The sequence below is a fragment of the Poeciliopsis prolifica genome, unplaced genomic scaffold, assembly GCF_027474105.1.
Source record: "Poeciliopsis prolifica strain line A6 unplaced genomic scaffold, Auburn_PproV2 SCAFFOLD005, whole genome shotgun sequence".
Classification (NCBI taxonomy): domain Eukaryota; kingdom Metazoa; phylum Chordata; class Actinopteri; order Cyprinodontiformes; family Poeciliidae; genus Poeciliopsis; species Poeciliopsis prolifica.
In genome coordinates this window covers 5168595-5192042 of record NW_026562380.1, presented here as the reverse complement: position 1 = coordinate 5192042, position 23448 = coordinate 5168595, and the positions used below count along the sequence as shown (strand labels likewise).

Here is a 23448-nt window from a genome sequence, read left to right as displayed (position 1 = left end):
CAAAGTTAAACTTCATTCAGTTTGCTATGCATTTTCTCAGCTTTCAAAAACTGGGTGAAGGTTTCATGACACATAAAATGTATCTTAAATATTGTTTACTTATACTGGTCTAAAGTCCAGATATCAAAAAGTGTTACTGAAATTTATTTGGGTTAAAAATAAAACTTGAAATTGCTTAATTACCTCCACAGCATGTTTTACAAATAAATAGGAAATTCATTTGGATGAGACACATTAGAAGTGGCAGTATAGCAGTTCTCAAAGCCTGGACTTGGAGACGGAAAATTTTGTGAAATTCAGTCACCATAAACCTCCGTTCCTATACATTACACCAAGTGAGAGATGAACTGAGACTAACAACCACAGTTGATTAGATGCAGATTTATTGATGAGACATCTCCAATGCATACGACAAATATCTGCATGGGGCAATGGAGACAATGACAGAGTTAAAGGCTGAAATCTGCCATTACTTTAACATGTAACATTAATCTACAAAACAGATATTTAAACATATTTAATGTGCACACACATTTTGCCAGTTTTTTTCTAAATATATAGTGGAGACATTATTATGATGATCTGTTGATGAAAACAAAATATTTCTTTCCAGTTATTCCAGTAATTTAAACAGAACTAAATGAGTACAAATGAAACAAATGATCAGCTTTAAGAATCCAATGAAATGCAAAGACAAACAACTAGACATAGATGAGTAGCTACAGTATAAAATGTTCAATTCCTGATTAGCAGGGAAACAGTTCTTTCAGAGAGTCATTAGTAACATTTTATTTATCAAACAAAGACTACATTTGGTGCTAAAAAAAAAACATCTTCCTCACAGTGTGACAGTGTTTGTTATTCTGACTGGACACATTCAGAGATTTGCAGTTATCTCACATGTATAGAAGAGGTATAAAGCAAGTCACTTTATCATGACAAGAGAAGCAGCAGATAAATACAGTAGTGTCAGGTCAACAGTCTTACTCGAACAGTGATGATTCAACGAATGGTGCCATCAAACCAAATGGATGCCATTTTGGCAGATACCACGTGCTACTCTTTGTTAGTCATATCAGTGAGAAAAAGATTAGTGCATTATATCCAACAGTGATTAATTAGTGGTTGTTTTTTTGTTGTTGCATTATTTACCAATGGTTTCCTTGAAGATTAATGGGGCAAGTCATAGTCTGTTTAAAAAAAATAAAATTAAAAGTCAAAATTCAAAAGATCCTGAGAAACTGCATGGGCACTAGATTTTAAATGATTTGTTATGACATGTTAGCATTTGGTTAGAGTCAATGAGAAGATACTTCAGAGAAGCAGATTATGAATATGTTAAATTAATCTGGACGATAAGTATGGAGTCGTCCTTGTAGGGCAGGTGATTTCTTCTTTTATAGTTACATTTTTTTTAAAGTGGTACAAAAATGTAAAACTTCTTCATTGGAGTATCTATAACGTGAGGGATAACATGCCAAGTCCTGACATGTTATTGGAAAAACTGCTGACCTCTGCTTTCGGTATAGAGCAATGAGAACTTGTAACAGAACTCAAATACTAAAGGAACTCAACGTTTCCAACATAAAGTATGAGTCAGTTGTTCACAATCATCATTGGCATGCTGTTAATTTGAGTTTTTTTTATGCATGAGTCTATTTTATTCAAGAGGGAATTGATCAAATGACAAATAACTCCAAGGAAGTTTCAAAAATAAGAATTCAGTCAGTACCACTCCAGAAGCTTAATGATTTTAACTTTATCCATTACAAGATCAGTTTTGACGAGTGCAAAGAATCATTGATGAAGCTGATGAAGTCCAAGTTTCAACCACCTGAACTTGTTAACAATATTCAGGAACCAACCAGGCTCAGGAATATAAAACTGGAAGGTATCAAGATAAAAGGCTCCTGCTCCAAACTGAACTGAAATCTGATCACGATGACAATGTACCAACTGTCATGCATCGTGCTAAGAGATTGTTTCCCTGCCAATTTAAGAGGCTGACTTTGTGGAATATTAAGGAGGCTACCTCCAAACTCTTCAACTTCACCTCAAATTAGCAGCTCGATGCATATTCAGGAGTCTCATCAGTGCAATGTTCCCAAACATTCATGGAATTGATACAGCAAGAAATTAAGCTTCTGTAACAATGCAAAGACCTCATGAAAGAAAGACAGCCAGCTTATATGAAGTCAGCCATTTCTGATGTGAAGAGTGGGCAAATACTGAGACAAAAAAATCTGTCAGAAATTTGTTCATGACAACAAAAACCGAGGTTTCTCTACATCTTATTTATGGACATGTATTGAAATTTGTCCAAACCCACAAACTAGTGCACCCAGTTAGCTTTGTTTAAACACGTTTGCGGAATTTGATTGTTGTTAAGCCCCATCGCCTGCTTCACTCCGATGATGTGTTGGATAAACATCTGACTGCTACTGCACGTCACAAAGTGTCTAAATAAAAAGCTTGTGAAGACGGATAGGGTGAGAAATGAATTTAACCAAATCATAAAACTTTAAGCAGCCATCTAAATTTGATGCCTCTTCTCTAACCTCTACTTCAAGCTGTAAACATTAACGAGAAGATTTAAACAAAAACTATGCATAAAGAACTAGTCATAGTGTCATCTGAAAAGGCCTCCTCTCAGCAACAGATTCTCAGCCTCCAGTTTCTGCTGCGGCAGCTGTGCAAGAAACCCCGCCCTATTCTGGCATAGTTGGGAGGGCAACATCAGGAGCAGCAGTCCCTACAAAGGCTCAGAGGCAGAGCCATTGTGCCAGTGTAGTGTGCTAGGATGAATTAAATACTGTAGTCCACAGTTTAAAGTAGCATCAAGCTGGACAGAATTTAAAAATATCATGCTTACAATAAATACCAGGTCAAAAAAAGGCTACTTCACAAATCCAGAGTTTCATAGATATAGTGTCAAAGCCTCCAGGAGTGTTAGTAGCATTTTTTTTATCTTTAAAGGATCCTATGGAATAGGAAGAGCCGTTTTAAATCTGTCGCAAAAGCTCCAGTTAGGCCGACATTACTACGCTGCTAATTCATGGGAAGCATCTAAAGCTGACAGACACACAGATGAAGCATTATGAGAAAAAAACAACAAAAAAACAAAACAGTTGCTCCATCCTTTGAATTTGCATGTGATAATGCAGTACCTCAGAGAAACCTGAGCTCCCTGTTTCTAACATTCAAGTACAATAAAGTTAAGGAAATACAGAGAACTTTTCTCCCTTCACAAAAAAAGGCAAAAACTCTTCATTTGTGCATCAGCATCTTCTGCCATTGGTTGATATGCAGTGTTTGGGTAGAACCTCGTCTTTTCCACTCTTGCCTCACTCGATGTTCTTTTAGGAGACCTAATGAAGAAGACATCCTTGAGAAACAACCACTGAATCCTTAGTAGATGGTGTGCTTATGTTAGTCAGGAGAAGGTCCCTTGATGGAGGCTGAGATGCTTTGGTGAACTGCTGGTTCACTTCCATGTTAACGTCACACATTTAGTGCACTCATCAAGTTTCGTTTGACATTAGTCTTCGTGTCCCAGACTGCCTCACTGCCGCACCTCGTTCTCAATGAGGCTGGCTTCCCCGGACTGGAAGTCGCCGGTCAGGTTGTTTCCAGCCTGGATCATTTCCTCGTCTTGCGAGGACCCCTGTCCGTCGTCCTCTCCGTTGCCTGATCCGGCCTCCTCCGACGAGGGATCTTGAAGTACTTGACATATGTATGTTTGCTGTGGGAAAACACAACACAAAAGTGTTAATTACTGAATATTTAAACACCTCTCAAAAGCAAACAAACAGAAGAATTGTATGTTTTATTTGCCACTTTGAGACCAACTGCAAACTTGATCCCAGCATTCAACAGTCTATGAGAAAACTTGCTACATGATACAATCTGATGTATTTCATAAATTACATTTGTTTCAATTTGTTATGTAATTTGTCATTGTCTTCTTTATTTAACCGTCTTAGGTTTTATTGCCAAAGTATTGAAATAATTTACATCGCTAATTGTAGGTTGTAGTTTCAACCTACAACTTCACCTTGTTTGAAAACCCATTTGTTTGAGATTAAGGAACAAGAATGAGTTTCTACCGTTGTCTTGCCACTAGATGAAGGGCTTGCTGAACGTCCGTTCTCCATTCCATCCACTTCTGAGTCAGTCTGAGGCAGAAAAGAGACACTTACCAAAAGTAGCAGGTGCATGCATAATCATAAAAAGTATGAAAGCATAAAATAACCTTGTAGTTGTGAGCACTTAAGTATTTAAAATGCCCAAAGCAGACGTGAGAAAGGCAAATGATGATTGTGATGATCAGAACCACAAAAGTGAACATGGATGTTGAAGCAGTAAACCCTGAATAGAAGAGAGACAACCTACATTTAATGGATTTTCACTCATTTATAGGTTTGAAAAAGTGTGAGATAGGGCTCCATAAAATATCTGCCCACAATTATGTAACCAGTAGAGGGAGCTGTCCTCTTACCGGAGCGCACCGTGGAAAAGAACAGAAGCCAAAAGAGGCAGAGGATAGGAGCTGCCACCACCTGGTTAACAGCTCCATAGTGAATCTTCTTATCCAGTTTTGTTGGCAGATAGGCATAGTACATGTTGTACCTATCTGCTAGGTGTTTCAGCAGCATGTACATCAGCCCTACATAGGAAGAAAGACAAGGAAATCAGCACAACTAATCCAATTAGTCCTGTAGATAAGCCTCTGGACATAGAACAGATGCCCTGCATGTGGCCTGGCCTCTGCCAGCCACTTGATCAGTGTGCTCCGTCGATGTGAAAACAAGACAGAGCAAGCAGTGCACAGAGTTTAAACAGTATGACTCACCAAACGGGACGATGATCGGGCAGGTGATGCTGTAGGTCATAACCACAGTGAAGACACACATCATCCAGGCATAAGCTGCCCCAAACTGGAACTCATAAGCTTGGTGCTAAAACCCCCCACAAACAAAAAAATTATAATTTTTCTTACTTTTTTCCCATGCATATAACTTTTTGTAAAAAAAAAAAAAAACAAATTATGTAAAAACTTATTTCAGTGAGTCTTGTTTAGATTTGCATGCTGAGACTGACCTTTTTGACGTTCCTCCTCTCGGCTGCGGAGCGGGCCAAGGACAGGCGGATCATGTACATCAGTAAACCGGGGATCCTCAACAGGTCGTTAGCATTACCAATGAATGCAGAAGCAATGACATAGTTCACAAAGAAGGCTCCATTGTCAGGGAGGAACACACACCTATAAAAATCCCAAGAGAAAAAGAATGTACATTTTTGAAAGAAAATTATGCAAAGCCTACAAATATTGAAGGATTATTGACGTTCGGCTCAAACACTTTTTCAAGTTAGAAATAAAACAAAAACAACTCCTGATGCTGGAATTCTGACTTTAAAAGCCTCAGAAAAGTCAAAATTTCAACACCCAAAATGGCCGATCGGCATTTATACACCAGAAAGGGAACTTCAGGCCAAAATCATCAATCAGTATCCTGACTGATTGACCAGTGATGCTCTTAATGCTGTACGAGCTTTAGTTGTCTTATTGTCAAGTATGTAGTCATTGTAGACATTAAAAGTGTTAACTTTGTTTAATTTGGTAAATAATGACACTTTTAAAGTAAAGTTGAACTTGTACTTGCATTAAAAGGCCATACAAATTTTCAACTTTGCATTAAACGTGTCATTATTTACAAAATGGCACATCATGAACATCATGTCAGTCGAATGCATATCCCTTCAAATAGTTTTACCACTTCTGCCTTTAGTCATGCAGAATTTTATTTATATTTTCTCCAAACTTACTGAGTTAAATAGTTTTTAGAAAATATGTGAAATTAAAACATCTGAGTTATTTTAGCAGAACTTTACTCCTCTGTAGCGAATTTATCTTAACCCTTTGTTGTAAAGTTGGCATCACAACAATCCCGCTGATTTTCTGCATCTCACTAAGCCTGGGTATGATGAAGTCTTATATGCAAGTTTTTACATCCAAGGAAAATCAAAATCAGCACAAAAAAAAAAAAATCCAAGCCCACCATACTTACTCAAACCTCACTGTAGCTTCATCCAAGAAACTTTTGTCAAAAAGCCAGCGGAAGAAAACATCCAAACTGCAAAAATGAATGAAAGACATTAGCTCAAATATATATTAAAAAAAAGGTTCACAAAATTATTTCCTTATATTACGTAATAATTTGCTACAAAGCAAAAAATAAAACATGTAACACCTGCTGAGTCCAAGGGAGGGCAGCAAAAGGACCATAAAGATCAAGAAAGTGTAGCATTTGTGCATTGTGGTTCTGTTCTCTCCTGACCTGTAAAACAACAGAAACCATTCACACACATTAAAACATGATCCTCCTAAAATTCAAATACATAAGAAAACAGAAGAACTGAAAGTAGTGAATAATAAACATACCGGGTCCAGTGGGCTTCGAAGAAAGCGGAGTAGTAGACAATGGTGGGAAGCAAAGCAGAGAAAGACCACAGCAGGAGGGTGGGGAAGAACTGGGTTACGATGGGGTTCTGGGATCAGAAAGACATGAGTGAGGCATTAGTATTTAAATCTGTTTGATTGACATTTACCTGTTGGGTTTAAGCCAGACCAAATATAAAAAAAACAAATCAAACAAACAAAAAAAAAAAAAACATGGATCCAGTTTAAAACTCTAAGATAACCTGGAGGCCAAATGTTGTGTAAAAAGGATCTTTTTTCTGTATTTGTGATTAAATATATGGTAAATGACATCTGAAAATAAACTAAGGTAAGTTTCTTACTGCTGAAAAACTGCTTAATTTTTATTTTAGATAGTGGAAACTTTTTAAAAGTGACTCAAAACATTCAGATCAAACATTGACATAGATACAGTAAATAATTGAAGGTATTCATCTTTTTTCTATAGTTATTAATCATTAAAAACATTATTCACATTCTCATGAGAGGGGTTGTGTGACATAATATGAGATTATTACTACATTTGTAATTTTTTGTATGTATAAAATCTTATCTGCCATGTTTTACAGTACAGAGTAAAACGTTCAAATGTTAGAGGTCACTACAATACCCTCAGTTAAATAGATACAAATCTGAGGCATGCGAGTAAAATTGTCTTGAGACACTCCCTTGCCTGAAAGTGCTTGAACATTTTTACAGTGTTTCTATAATATTTCCGTTTACAAATTGTGTACTTTTTTAGAACAAAAAAAGTTGAGATGGTTGGATTTTCTTATTCTTTTTTTTTTTTTTATCTAAACCTCTGAAACAAGGCAGAGCTGTGACAGGATTTGGATTCAGCATTTCACCCTTTCTGCCAAGTGGACAAACTAAAATCAGCTACAGTGTATAAAACTAATTTATTAAATGTATTTTTCCAGACTTGGGGAAGGAAGACATCAAATTAAATTACTTTCTCAAAATAAGAGACCCCCACATATCAGCTTTGGATACTTACATTTAAGTACTCCACTGGTTTGGTGACGTTAAACTTGTCCATGGTGGTGATGATGATGGCTGGGGTGGTCAGAAAGAACAAGAGAAGGAAGAGGACGCAGTTGATGATGAAGCAGCGGGCCCACCATTTGAACCCTCCCACTGACAGATGCTCCCTGTGGGAAAGTGGGTTACACAGCGGTGAGACAGACACGGTGTGATAACCTGCAGAGATGGACGCAGCTGGCCAGAAAACTAATACGCTAGTTTAAATAACAAAACATTATGAAGAGTTTTCCCTCAAAAAGTTCTAATGCGGCATTTAGATTAATACTTGGTATGTGAACTAATCGCATCAGCCAAAACACAGCTATTGTTTTCCTTCTGTGACGAAGTGTTTCTTCTCACCAGTACACGTTTTGTGGATCAGGGGCATAAGTGACGGTCCAGTTGGAGGTGTGCAGCCTGGAGCTGAACTGCGAACTCTTGGGTTCACGACGGCAGGAGCAGCCTTGGCACTTGCAAGCATTAAAGTCCTTTAAAATTCTAACAGACAAAGATCCAAAGATTGAAAACAAACCAAAGTAAAAAAAAACAAAAAACACATTGCAGCAAAAACGACAAACAAATTTCAGAAATTCAGAATTGAAAAGCATGTCTTCACTTATCTAAATTAACTTACGTGCTAGTTGTGCTCTCATGTTGAAAAGTGACGAAGGCCATTCCTAAAGGCTTCTTGTTAACTTTCTCTCTCTCTTTCCGGTATTCATCCCTTAATTGCGCCTCAAGCTTGGTATAATAACTCACAGCTTCTTCCTTTAGGAAGAAAACATAAGTCCATCACAATAGATTAAAATACATGATAGTTTTAGTCATTCAATTCAGAAAAGAACATTTTATAATCAAAAACATTTTTTATACATCGGGAAGTGCTTATAACTGTTAAATATGATGGTAATGGATTACATACAATAATAATTTTTAAAAATCAGTTCCTCAAAGCAACTTCTAGAGAGTTATGTAAAACCCATACAAATTTGTTTTTCATACAGAAATTTTGTGCCTACTGACTTGGCAGTGACAGTAATGATTGAACAGATTTTTACTCAAGTATTCAGCGAAAATGATCTAATTACTCCACAAAACCTTAAAAATATTTATTTAAAAAAATTTTTTTTTACATGTGATCTGATTGGATATTATATAAATCAGCACACACGTGTTACTCCTTAGATCACACAAAAAAGACATCTTGGAGCCCTGGTCCAAATGGCACAGGAGGGCAGCCATTTTGCCTATTGTACTGAAGTAGCATGTGAGAGAACTCATCTGTCAGCTTTTAGTAACTTACTTCAAAATAACTCAGAACAAACACTCAGTATAGTCTGAAGACATTGCTAGGCAGCTACTAGTGGGCTTTGGTGGATCAAAAGCACGTGGGCGTGGCCACCTCTCAAAATCAAACTGTGCAACATAAAAAACCAGAGTCAAATAACTTCCATGTGTCATTGCAGACCAGCTGACAGAAAGTGAGATGTTTCGTTGGTGGGTGCTTCTTCCCTCAAACGCTGACTCATAAGGTGTCTGATCACACATACGGTACTCAAGAAAATGTAATTGAGTAAATGTTACTAGTAACTACTACTTACCTCGGCATAGAATCAAGTTTAAAGCCCAGAGGTGCACACTGAACATCTAACTAAAATGTTACACGTCATCCCTTTGCACTCACCTTTGTCAAAACTGGCAGCAAATGAAACTGAATGCAGCTTTGTTTTCAATAGACATCACCACTAACTGGGTCAAACTTGCATCCTTCTGTACCAAGTCAGATGGTCAAACAAGCATAGCTTTAAGCAAATTACAGACCTTGCTAATAAATCTTTTAAAAATAGTTATTTTTAAGTGTATCACATGGGATTCATTGGCTGTTCCTACACTTTTGCCTAATATCAAACCAACCTGTTCCTTTCCCTGTCTGTCCTGATTCTTTCTCTTCTTTCTCTCTTCTTTCTCTCCATCCTCACAGCTGAATGAAATGAATTTTGTGTTAAGTATGTTCTTTGAAAAATAGAACACATAAAACATTATATTTTAATGTAAAATTATATAATTTGTGGTCCATCCAGGTGGATGCTGGATGCATCACCATAGCACTGCAGTGTTATATTGAGAGTTTAATGTTAAGACATTTAAACTCAAGTATATCACTGCCACGTTCTACAATGTTTTATAATTCACCATCTAGTTAAACAAATGATTACCGTCTTTACAACAAAAAGATATTTTTCCTACTGTAATTTCTTACATTATAAATTCAGCACACAGTTGCAGGACAACCATAACCTGTCATTTTACCGGTAACTCAAACTAACCTGAACATTCACAAGCCTTGTCTTGATAGATTGACATAACTTACCTACTATCTTTTAACCACTTTGAAAAACTTTTTTCATCTCTAAAATGTCTTTATCCTTCGCTCTATTCCCTACTATATCAATCACATCATTTACACATGCACAAAGCTGTTAAATACAGAAAACCCAGACTAGAAACAATTCTTACACAGTTGTTTAAGAATGGTTTGGGCACCCTCTATAATGCAGCACACCCATGAATTGCATATTGTGCATACCCACTTTTTTTGCTCAAAGCCAATGCTTATGTTAAATATTTATGTTTGATCAGTGCGAAGCAATAAAGTCTGATAACTGACCTATTTGCATACATATGAGAAGTTTCACTGGAACAAACCAGTATATTACAAAAAATGCAAGTTTCTCACCTGTTCGCAGCCTTTAATGATGCAACAGCAAAGGTGTCCACAAGGCTTGGGGTTAATCATGGTTTTCTCATGCTCTTTATCTTGTAGGTCAAGAAAGAATTTCTTGCTACGCTCTACCTTCTTCCTGAATACATAAGTAGAAAAAATAGCCATGTCAGACAGAAGAGGGTCTATTTATGTCAGGAAATGAATGAGAGAATTCTCCAATGCAATTTAAAAAAAAATCATTTCAAGGCAAACAAACACATCCTTCATCCAGTACCTTTCAGAGCTGAGATACATCAGCTTCGATACATCGTAACAGATACGAGCGTCAAGGACAGTGCAGTTTTCGTATGCAAGCCTAACAGAACAGGCAATGAGGAAGAAACAAAAAAAAAAATTCTGTTAATTCATTTACCAGATATCTTTATTCATCTAAAGGTATTTGAATTTACATGATCAGTTTTGTAGGACAGGAACAACAACCTCCTCAGACCAACTTGACACATGACTTGCCTAATTCTACTCATCTGATTTCGATTAGGGACAATTACACATATAGGCCTGGTATTGTCCACTCCCAGACATTGGGACGAGGACAACACAGCTGTTTAACAGGGGAAGGCATGGCTATCATACATCTTAACCCAACAACTGCTGTGTTGCTTCCACATTGATATGGTAACTTTACTTGAACACGAGCAGGGCTTAATATGAATTATGGCTCTTAAGTCATAATTCATCCATTTTTTTTATGTTGCAACCACAAACCTCAATGTATTTACTGGGATATGACGCGAGGGATATGCAAAAAAATCCACAAAAAAAACATTTTGATCAAATTGATTGACACAAAGTCCAAACAAAGTACAGTAAAGTTTAAACTTCTGGTGAGACAAAATTAGAAAGCAAACATACACACACACACAAAAGAAATCCCAACTTACTCAAAGTGTTGCTTTATCTCCCTCTCTTCTGCATATTGTGAGATGCCATTGACAAATAAAGTGCGTTTCACCTTCCCGATAGAGGAAAAAAAAATAAAAGCAATTGCAAACAACATGTAACTGCTTGATGTCATGTAATGACGCTCTAAAATTAAGAATCCATACCAAATCGTCCTCTTTGTAGCGCATCTTTGACGTGTGCCGCCTCATGCTGTACACTGTCAGCAGCAGGTAGAGAAATGCAAAGCTAGTGTGTAGCCATAGTAGTTTGTTCCTGTAGAAACAAAGAAAAAAGAAATCAAACATTAGCAAAATAAAGAGTTAAAATAAATCCATATATATATAGATTGATATATATACATACACACACACGCACGCACACACACAAAGAAGGAACGGTTTATGAAAGACTCACTCTGTATCTAGATTTCCTATAGTGGTTCGTGGAAAACTATAGGCAGTGTCATCTGTTGGAGGAAAGAAAGAAAGAAAGAAGATCAAGTGCAAGTTAAACATCATGTATTCCTCCTTAAACTTTCAGCATTTACTATTTGTATTTTCCTCACAGGCATGGCTCACTAGCAGCTGAAATAGGATTAAAAGCCGATTCATCATCAGTTAAGTCATTTTATGCCCTCTTAAATTAACGAACGACAGTAGAAATCTATAATTGATAGCAATGTGGAACTAAAAACATGAAGTAGGAGGAAAAGCAGCAGCACATAACTGCTGTCACAAGAAAAATCACAAGAGAAAAAAATAGGATGTGGAATGCTTACAGTCTTAAAGTTAATAGCTGCAAAATGTCATTCTGGTGTCACATATTTAATTATGTACAGGACTGTGGGAAATACATGTAGCCTCTTATACAAAACCAACAAAATCAAAAAAATTTAAACAAAAAAGAGGAGTTGTAGGACTCTGCCATACTGAAAAAAAAAGTTTTTGTATGAGTAAACTTCAATTAACTCACCTAAAAGGTTCCCCGAGAAGTTAACAGGCAAGATTATGCCCACAGAGAGCACACCCACGACTACAAGCAGGCCAATGATGTGCCTCTGGAAAGACAAGTAGTGAACAGCATCTTCACCACACTTGTCCCTTATTTCCTCTTCCCTTTAGAGAGAAAAGACAAACAGCAGCAGCTGCATAAGAGTAATTCAGACCTGAAAACTATGTTTACTGTCAGAGGTTGCAGTGGCTTTACTGTAAAAAGGAATGAAGAAGCGGACTCACTTGATGCGGAAGACGGCTGTTAGCCAGGAGCAAAAGCCCTGAAACAGGACAGTTGAAGCAGTTTTTACAAGAAAAAACATTATCTTCTGCTTGAAAGATCAGTTCAGGTAAAACTCAATAAAACAGAATATCACTGAAAAGTGTGTTGTTTAATTTAATGTAAAAAAAAAAATAAAAATACACACACACTAATAAATTCATGACTCCCAGAAGGGTTAATGTTAAGCAACTTTGGTTACTATGGCTTGCAGCTTTTTGAAAACTCAAACAAATTGTTTCTCTGAAAAATTAAATACCATAAAAGACCAATTAAAATGATTTTTTAGCTCAGAAATGCTGGCCCATGCGCTACACAGTGGATGTACACAGAGCTCCTTTTCAATGAATATCGGCTCAATGCAGTGTGGGATGAAATGATCAGGCTGGTTCTGCTGAGCTGTTAAGGAAGCCCAAGTCATTTCACTAGGAGCCTTCGACTTGTTTGCATGGCTGGTTTTGAAGCCTCTTACCTTCCTTTTGACAATACTTAATATAGTCATTGTGGGGTTTAGGCACAACACAATCATATCATGATCATTGAAGGTATTGGTACTTTGTCTTAATGCTGCTGTTCTCACTGTTGGCTTAGCAAAAATAACCAGAAATGACTATTTGAAACATAATCATTCTGTGTAATAATGATTATATTACACAGAAACGTGAGTTTTATTTTATGGAAATATTCTATTTTTCATTAAGATGCACCCATATTTCATCCTGTAGTAACTAGTAAGGTTTCTTACTATATCTCTTGGGTCCATGTCCATTGAGCTTGATACGGACGTGAGGCGTGCATAGCGTTCATTTGGTTCTGGCAGAGGGGAATTTACGCTGCAAGCAGAAACACAAGATTTGCATGCTGCTGCATAGAAACGAACAAAGGTGACATATGTCACACCAACTATGTTTCAGTGCTTGATGTCATAGAATGGAGAGGTAAAGTACAGCATTGAAAAGATACGACTGATCAGAAACATTTCCCCTGAAACCAAGAAAGGAGATTTTACCAGAGGGAACCATGAGAGGAACTTCGGTAGTCACATTTCATGCTAACATGCTTTGTTATTGTTGTTAATTATAAAGACTTACGAGCACTGTAGAGTGACGGTTTAATGATAATAGTCAGAGAAGGACATAACGAGAGATAAACTTTAGTGACACACTAGGAATTCAGCTATGACAAGAATTAGGTCATCTTCAGATTTAATCAGCTCCAACCTGACAATAAAATTGTAAAAATCCTATTGTTACTGAACAGTAAATGCACCGTATTAAGTGTTTGGAGGGCAACCTGTCAACACTCTTCAGTGTGAATGATTTAACTGAGTAAGGAAGACTCAAAATAAGCCATTTACGGTGCAGTTAAAATACCTATATGTGAATATACTTATTTTGTGTTTGAACTATGTTGCTTTCAACTTCAATTGGTAATGTTGGTTGTCTTCTAAAAAATAGCAAATTTTATCATTTCAAGCTTGCATGATCAGACAAATGTGATGTTACTTGTTACTGAACGCATTGTAATTCGTCATAAATTAACATACAGTAAATGGAGACACTGATCTCTCACACCTGCGCTATGACAACACATCAACTCATATAAATTGTCACTTAGTTCTTATAGCACTAAGGTCAGGAAAAAAAATACAGCTTTTTTACAACCTCATTTTTTCTAGTTTTTTTCAATACATTTATAGAGTGTAGAATTGAATCAAATTGACATGCAAACATATTAGAAGCTTCTCTAATAGGTTTGTTGAGTTATTCCTCCAGAGCCATCAGCACCCTTTAATATAAATCAATATGATCTTATTTAATATTTCTAAATTTGATAGCACTCCCTCTGGGAGGTAAAATAAACAGTACAATATAAATCCAGATGGAAAGGTTGAAGAACACCATGACTCTGTTGGAAGTAGATCAATCCTATGTTCAAGTATGAGATCATTGAAGGCTCTAACAATTCTAAGGAAAAGGAATGAGGAGAGAGCCCAAGGCCTCCTCTCCCACATTCCTGTGAGGAGAAAAAACTCATTTGAGCTCTGCTAGCCTGGACACTGAACAACCACCACATAGAGGACCGGGCCCATCTATCTATAGCTGCACATCAGGGAAGTATTACCTCTCCCCGCCAATGTCCAGTCTGTGTGGCTCATGCGGCACGCTAACACAGAAGAACTTCAAGCTTCATAAAAGGAGGTCAATACACAGATTAGCACATACAGATCTGATTAGGACAGTGACAGAACAGGGACACCCGATACCAATAGCACAAGAATGACATGGAGAAAGAGCTGCTGGTACTGAGAAATGGATCAAAGAGGAAGAAAAATAATGATATCATCAGAACAAAAAAACCTCACTGCAGCCTGAGCAGAAGGGATAAGAGTGGCGAGTTAGGTCAGAAAAAGAGATGAAAACAACAGAGAGGAAAAGGCACTAAACAGCTCTGTGATGCGGCAAGATGAACATACTATTCCCGATCTTCCAGACGGCTATACCGTTGATCCATCTCTTTTTTTCTGATAAAAAAAAACATACAAAACAAAGCAAGAAGCATTAAGCTCACATAAAACCACTGGGAACAAAAAAGAAAGGGGGGTGATCAATTGAGAGAAAAATCCAATAGCCATGTTGCACCACACATATATCAGTGAAGGCTCTGCTCAACCTGGTACAAATTATTTTATCTTACAAAGTTAATCGTGTTATTTGATAACGCAAATGTCTACCACAGTTTTGAATGTTTCCACCATGTATTTGGAGGCTGTGTGAGTCTACATCTCCATATCCTGTCGGTTATACAAGCCTCCCATGCTGTCCCCTCTTCACATCCTCCCTTCATGCTACAAGCCCATTCTCTGCTCATACCCAGCTGGAAAAACAGTGTGGCTGTGACGCAACACAATCACAGCTGGGGAATGTGGGTAATGGAGCACTGTGTCAAGGACTCTGTCCAAGGTCCATCTGACTCTGTCTCCCCCCCCATTGTGAGGTAGTGGAACACCTCAGAGCTTTGGGCGATTCATAACCTGGAAATTACCCAACTATTTTCATTTCTTAGTCTAAAATGAAATATGGGTTAAATTCCTAAATGTTAACAATAAAAACTGCTCTGCATTTAAACCTGTATTTATGAGCTTTGAAGATCTAAAAATGTGTGGCAGAGCTCACTTGCTGGCACTAAAATACAAACTGCTGACGCCCTTTTCTGACTCCCCCTTATTATGCCCGTTTCTGTTGGAAAAACAGAAGGGCGGCCAAACCAGCCAAGTACAGGTTCAGCTTGTTGTTGAAGAAAACCTTCACATAAAAAAATAAAATAAAAAATACTGATGTCCATATAAATTTATGCTACTTTGAAACAAGAGTGACAAAAAATCAAATTAAACAAAATTAAATATCAAAGATAATCTGAGTAAATGCAAAAAGTAGTTTTAAATAGTTTTTTGATTTTTTAAAAGGACGAAGAGCCAACAACAAAAAAAATCTATCTTTCCCCATGAAGAAAGAATAAGTTAAATCTTTTATTAGCTTATTCACATCAGCCACACCTTGGCTTGTTTTCAGCTTGCATTTACTCATAAGCATTTGATTTGATACCTATTGCATCAGTCACAACCACCACAATTATTGTTTGACATGTAGAATCAATAAATCACTTTAATTCTCAATCCTGGGTTGAAATTGTGCAAAAGACCTCAAAAAAACAACACATTATTGCTGAATTTAAAGAAATACATGCAAAGACTAAAAATCAAAGTCGTCTTTGACATCTATCAGTTTCATTTCTAATTTTCACAGCTATAGTTTGTTTACTTTGAAACAAATCAGTTGATGAGCGGCTTGGCTGCCAAATATTTAAAGCACTGCAGGAGTTATAGGCTTCTTGAAGGACCAGCGATGATGATTCAGAAAGAGAGAGGGGGTGGAGGGAATTGCTACCATGGGGAAGATCCGAAGGGAAAATCCATTGTGCCATGTTCAGTTTGTTGGGAAATAAACAACACTGCAACAGTGCTGAAACTTGAAGAAATTCCAGCAATTATGTAGATTTAATCTAGAAAAATCCCTTCTTTAGAGATTTAAATAAGAGGTCTCAAATAGGAGAACTATTGGTACATTCAATAATCGTTTTTCAAAAGGAACACTTTTAAGTTGATCAGTTTTCAGAAACTTTATTATTTTGGGGTTTTCTGCAAATCAACCACTGTTTCTATGGTAAGTAGTTTGGGAATGACAACAAAAAACCTTTTATATCATACCATCACAAATGTAGACATGCAGCGTTTACTGAACTCTATGGAGTCTTCCTGGAACTACGCACTTTGGACTGACATGACTAAAGTTGAGCTTTTCAGCAGATGCTGAATGTCTGTCAGAAGTTAAATAAAGCATAAATTCCAACAAAATCACTACCATCCCTTCTATTAAGCACAGTGTGAGTTACTTCTCTAAAAAGTCCAAAAAACCTGGTTAAAGTTCATATTTAACCAGATTAAATGTGAACTTAATTCACAATTAATTTTCTAATTTTGAAAACACTGGGACATAAAGTAAAAAAAAAACTAAAAAACTGCTGCCCTCCTCTGTAATACTGAAAATATTATGGAGCTGCTTCAGGTGTGTTTCCAAATGAATTTCATGTTGATATTAGCCAAGTAATTTATTACAGTTCAGTTCAAGCAACAACATGTAATGTTGCCTTCATTTCTGTATGCAACAAAATCAGGGGAGCATCAGCTTTTTTTAATGTGAAAACTCCACAGTATAAATTCTATTCAAAACATAAAATGTTCAGGAAGTGTTAAAGAAGTTGAATTCTGTTTGTGATGTAATCCAGGTTTCTTTAACAAACCTCTACTGAGGTAAAATGCTTATGTTATCATTACAGTAACCCATAATAGTACCATGCAGCAGCAGTAAATATTTTTGCATGGATTAGATCAGCAAAACAAAAAAAACATGGATATTACAATAGCTTCAACCAAAAGGAACTACAATGCAGATAAATTAATAAAAATAAAAAATAAAAACTACCACCAGTATTTCATTTCCTTTTAAAAAACTTGAAACCCCCACCAGAAAATGCATCTGCTTTTATCCAGGTGATATGAATACTCCAACGGGTAGTGAGCATAATTCTACATTTCCCATTGTTTAGAACAAGTTATTCCAGGAACCTTGGCACGCGTTTCATTACCTATCGGCGTCAGTCACCAGGGCGAGGCGCCCATAGTCCCATGCTCGCTTCCTCAACACAGAAAACACGAACAGCAGCAGCTACAGGGACACAACAAACAGTGCTTGTTAGCACCTTCACCGCCTTCATTTACACGACAGAAACCAACAACATGAAAGTTACGCAACAGCTTCACAAAGCTCAACATTTCAAAACACTTTCCTGGAAGGAATAAGGAAAGGTTAAAGTACATGTAAGTCATTGCTAGGCTTCTGAACGCTACACAAATGTTTTTGGGTTCCTCAAATGAATGACATAAATACTCACCAAAAAGCACATAAAGTCAAGGGCAAGGACAGTAGGGACACCCCCAAACGGTAATCCTTGGAGCACAGTGCTGCGAATTCGGCCCGAGTAGCAGAATTCTTTGGAGCTGTTGGTCGAGCAGTTCCCATTGTTGCACTGAGGCCCCAACGTGGAGCTCATTGTGATCTTCATCAATCTCTTATTCAATTACTGCAGCATGGTGACACCTTGCGAAGGAGAAACACATTTTTACAACTTTACATACTGACTTAATGTTGCAATAAAGATATATTCTTCCCGTTTTTGCATCAAGATTAGTTAGAAATGGAAAAGGAAAATCAGAATATATTAGATCATACATTAGAAACAATTTCCTATTCAGATCTTTAAGTCATCAGTATTAAGGTGCATTAATTTAAAAAGTTACCGTTTTTCAACTGCAAAGAAATTTTAACAACACTGCTTTGGTTTGAAGTGCTTTTAATGAGATCTGAGAAAGACCAGAAGTGACCAAATTTTTCTCCAGATGCGTTCCGGTTTTTACCCAACACTGACATACTGTGACCATCGCATGTGAATCCATGCTTAGCTGTCATCAGTCACATGTTTAGCTATTGTTATGCTTGTTGTTTGACCACAAGCACCATATAAGCAAAACTTCCAAAATTATTTTACAGAAATACATTTTTGTTCCTGAATTGTGCTTGACATACAACAATGTACAACTGGGAAGAAAAACAAAAGATGATATTCACAGCCTAGTTCTTAAATTACTAAAATGATGTGGGTTCTCCCCACAAAAAATAAACAGTGTGTTTCCAGTCCCTGTAATTTGTTCAGATTTGGAAGCAGAAGAAACCTGTTGGAACAAGCCTGCTATGGGTTGGCCTTGTGTCCCATTTCTGACAGGTTCTTTCCTTTCAATGACACATCCCTTGTCAATAAAGGACTAGTTTCAGCAGAGTATTTGGACACCAACACAGTCCGAGTAGCTAATTTTAAATTGGACAAAACATTTTTAAGAACATTAACATGTAAATAAAAGAGACCATAACTAGGTAACTAATTTCCAGCACTAGTCTTATAGGTAGACGTGTGTCAAATATAAAATACTTTTTAAAAACCCTAATAAAATATAAATTTTAAAAATGTATTACAATGTAAATAGGTTCATAATGATATCCTGGACAGACTAGCCAGCGAGAGTATAAGAAGATTATGTCTGAAATGCATCCGACAGCAAAGTTAGAGTCTAAATGATTAGCATTTTTGTTTTAGAAGTCTTCAGTTTCAGTCTAGCAGTAAAACAGAAGTAGCATGTCCCCTGAGTAGGCACACAGCATAAATAATGCACAATGCACTTCAAAACACTGTAATGGATCTAGGTTTACTTGAGACTTTCTAACATTAACCTCCATGTTCAGAAATTCAGCACAATTGGCAATTTAAAGTTAGGAGCAAATTTTCATTTTAATTACTAAAATGGTATATTTCCATTTCAGAATCTTATGGAAAATACTTGACCGGTTTAATGGTTTAAAGTCAAAGGCTTTGAATTGAAAAACCTTCAAAGATATTGTTCGAAGGCTTCAGGAAGTAATTGTTTTCTAGCCGTTTCACAGTCGCACAGCTCGACTTGTGCCTTTCTGCCCACTACTATCAACCGAATCCACAATGCTGCTCATCTGCCCTAACACTAACTCATTTATCTTCTCCCTGGAATGCTGTGATATCACTGGAGAGTCACAGCCAGAGTCGAACAATAAACTGATAGAGACTACAGGGTTCAAATGGACCGGTTTCAACTCAGGCAGCACACAACATGCCCCCGCTGGGTGCTTTGCAGATTAAAAACCTGCAACATGGTGAAGCACTTGAAAATGATTTTTTTTTTAAATAAAAAAAAAGATGTTTTCAAAAACAAATTAGAAAGAAATTTCATTTTGCAGAGATTTCATTTTGCTTCAATGTTAAAATAAACAGCCATTGCAAGCACACAAGCAAGTTTATTTTAGAGAAATGGTTCATTGAAGATAACATGCATGTACAAATTAAACATAAATTCAGCAGTTGCATGTTCTAGTTAAACATCTCTGTTCATATAAAGGTCTGACACAGACATTTAACGATAAGTAGAGCAGAAACAGGCATTGGAGTTAAAAAGACGTGCCGAGTAGCACATGATGGGTCACAACACGAGCTTGGGAGGTTATGTCCTGTCATAGAGGCTGGACTTGCAGTTTCATTTCCTTCAAGAACTTTTTTATATCTGCATCTTTAGGTAACTAATGTGTACCAAGCTCATCTGACCCAAAACCACAAAAGCAGAACATTTGACAGAAATGCTTAACATTATGCAAGCAAATGGTCCAATGTGAATATGTCGATGTGAGTTTATCTTAACCAACTTCTTACATTACTTTATGGTGTTTTTCTGACTTCTAGGAAAGTCACCAAGAGATTTTTATCTATAGTGTTTTCCATTACTGAGCGAGTCTCTGTTTGATAATGTCATACGCAAACTATTTGACCAAGCCTTGTTTCATGCTTTGAAACCGCCAACAATCCACGCACCATCACATTAACTTTCTAGTGGAAATGTATTTATAGGACTATAAGCCAAGAGGAATGAGGATGAATACCCAAAAAAAAAAAAAAAAAAAAAAAACACTTGGGAGAGAAATTTAAACGACAGGTTTTTTCTTCAACCAGCATGTCAATTTATATTGTAGCACACGAAATGCCAATTAAAATACTCTTCTAGTGATAAAATATGTGTAATTTCTTTAAAGCACACATCTTTGCATCTCTGAAGCGAAATTAATGTCATGACATTGCAAATATTTATGAACAAAGAAGATACATGTGGCCAACAAATGTTTGGCCATTTTTTATCTACTATTTTTCAGCTTTTTTCATCTGCTTTGGTACTAAACTTTAGGATGTGAAATTGTGAATAAAATAAATGCACACTCTGTTAGGAAGCCATCTAGCTTGTGTAAACCAAACATGTCCACCATAAAAGTAATGTACTCTGTGCAGTTGACATGGTTTAGTTATAACTGCAAACATTATAGGATAGAATGATAAACTCTAATTAAAATCTCCAAGACTATGATGCTAATATTAGCCTGGTTGGTAAATCACTGTCAACTTCCTGAGATTCAAGCAACAAACCCTCTGTTTTAAGATGTTACATAACAATATCAAAACATTATGCAAGATTATACCCAAGAGAGATTAACTACAAACAAGGAAAAAGTTGAATAAAGTTAAGGAAAACTTTAAACATTGGTGGTAGATTTAATTAAGACTTCTTATTGTAGGTATTAATGAATTAATACTTAATATTAACATTATTGGTAGATTTAACTACATGTCATGCTGCAAGCAAATTAAAGCTCAATAAAGTGACAAACCAATTAAATTAGCCAGTAGATTTCCCATGATTTAGTATAATAAAGCCATCAGCAGGTGAAATAGAAAAAGTGTTTTGTGCCATTTAGTAATTGCTTAAGACGGAGTGTTCATTGATTCACTTTATTCTGAGTTTAGCAAAAATAACAAAAAAATTATCAGTACATGACATACCACAATGAATCATATTTGAAATATTCTAATGCTTTCATTTTATATTCACTACAAAAATATCTATCAAATAAGCTGAAAGCTTGTCCTTTTTTTTTACTTTTATAGTTGGTGTATCTTATGTTCAACAAAAATTAGAGACTAAGAAATGAACAGAAAAGGGCTAAATCAGAAATAGCTGCTCAAACATTAAAGAACAAGTACATGCTCAATCGGCTAACATTGTGACTGAAACTTCATGATCTTGGGAAAAAAAATTACCTGCTATGGCCAAATTTTGAAACTGATGCTCCTTGAACAAACAATGAAATAATTAATTTATTGAATAAGCAATCCAAATTATTTTAATTAGTACTAAAAGCACAATTATTTAACCTAATCGCCAACAGAGTTAAAAAAAAAGTAAAATCAGTTGTAACAATGTAAAAAATTAGCCAGAATGAATGTTCATTACCTATTTCAGAAAAAAATATTTTTTTTTCACTGCCCTTGTAAATTCTAATTTTCTGAGAAGCTGAATTGTGGATTTTCATTAGCTTGCATGCTCAAAGTACAGAGAAAGAAAACAGTTGAAATATGTCGCTCTGTAAGCAGTGAATCAACCAATTTTAAAATAAATGCACACTCTGTTAGAAAGTGTGCATTGGAAGTCTTTTGCATTTTAAAGCACAACTGGTAAAAAAAAAAAAAAAAAAAAAAAAAAAAGGGAAAAGATCATCAAAACAGAATTTACTTGTGAAATTTAGGATACATTTTTCTATTTTACACTTCTACTCAAATTCTATTTATTTATTTAATATTATCTTTGGTGCTTTCCCTACCGGGGGACAAATGCACGACTCAATCCAGTTCGACAGGTAATCCATTATGAAAGACTGATGCTTCTGGAACATTTTAAACAAATATCGATACTGTTTATATAGAGCGCCATTACTCATATATTCAGACAGCACATATGTGTCTCTTTATAGGCTCTCCGTATGTAGAGGATAACTCGGAGATTAATTATCTCAGTCAATCTTCAACTAGTCATCCGTTCATGATGAAACCCGGGTCAGTAAATTCATCAGAGGCAAACAGACCACTTGCAAGATAGCTGGAAAACGACAATAGTATCCGAAGGCATGTCAAAACGTCGCCCTTTTTTCCCTACTGCTGTTGAGATAGACCACAAATCTTGTTTAGGTTGTTGAGTTCATGCATGGCAATCTCTAAACGCTTAACTTTTATCAAAATCCTTCGACCGTTACCGCGAGTTAGCCTTTAAATCACTATTAAAATTTAATTAGCAACAAATATCCGATTGCGTTAGGCATGCAATCCGGATGTATTACTGAAATATCCTTAATAATAACACGAGTATCTAATTTGTAGTCATATTCATGTATTCATACAAGGATGTGTGTGTTTACACCGTAAAACACAATCTGAGCAGATAGAAAGGAATAATTTGTTCAAATATGTTAGCCTGACGCTAATGGTAAAGAGATGGCTTAACTTGTTCTGACAGCACCCAATAAGTTACTTAACAGACAGAGCTGAACAAATTGTCTTTATCAGAGGACACAACCTAAAAATTAAAGTGGTCACTGATTTATATAACAAAAACAACTTACTTTTTAATAATGCGTAGCAGTGAGAAGAACTGCCCACTGTTTCCAAGTAGAAGCTAGCGACTTAGCTCTTCGAGAACAGGTTAAGACTATCGGGCAACTCTTGGGTAATATAAGTCCAACGACAATAAGTTCAGCGACAAAAGCTGAAGCAAGCTAAACAAAATTAAAAAGTGAAACTATATTTCTAGCTGTTAGTACACATAAACATTGCTCCGCCACCGCGGCTGAGTCAGTCTGTATGCCGGTGAGACAAAAGTCGCTAACTAGAACCAGTCTAACACCAAGTTTAGAGATAGCCCCTAAGACATGTGAGA

At 36.4% G+C, this 23448-nt stretch overlaps 1 protein-coding gene across 3 annotated transcripts; it reads right to left on the bottom strand.

The window, feature by feature from the left end:
* Positions 1 to 365: 365 nt before the first annotated feature.
* LOC129359618 (CSC1-like protein 2) lies at positions 366 to 23424 on the bottom strand. 3 transcript variants are annotated; one of them, XM_055029370.1, is made up of 24 exons: positions 23135 to 23424; positions 17952 to 18157; positions 17646 to 17725; positions 14917 to 14964; positions 13186 to 13273; positions 12404 to 12441; positions 12141 to 12283; positions 11583 to 11634; positions 11333 to 11441; positions 11168 to 11238; positions 10501 to 10581; positions 10239 to 10362; positions 8136 to 8269; positions 7862 to 7999; positions 7476 to 7629; positions 6443 to 6549; positions 6252 to 6338; positions 6069 to 6134; positions 5101 to 5263; positions 4853 to 4958; positions 4499 to 4666; positions 4253 to 4368; positions 4107 to 4175; positions 366 to 3742 (listed from the first exon to the last, which is right to left on the bottom strand). In XM_055029370.1, the coding sequence occupies exons 2-24, from the start codon at positions 18120 to 18122 to the stop codon at positions 3563 to 3565; spliced, it is 2493 nt and encodes an 830-aa protein (XP_054885345.1). In that variant the 5' UTR covers positions 18123 to 18157; positions 23135 to 23424; the 3' UTR covers positions 366 to 3562. The 3 variants fall into 3 exon arrangements, with proteins under 3 accessions (XP_054885345.1, XP_054885344.1, XP_054885347.1); XM_055029369.1 differs by lacking the exon at positions 14917 to 14964 and adding an exon at positions 14565 to 14627; XM_055029372.1 differs by lacking the exon at positions 14917 to 14964.
* Between the last annotated feature and the right edge of the window lie 24 nt (positions 23425 to 23448).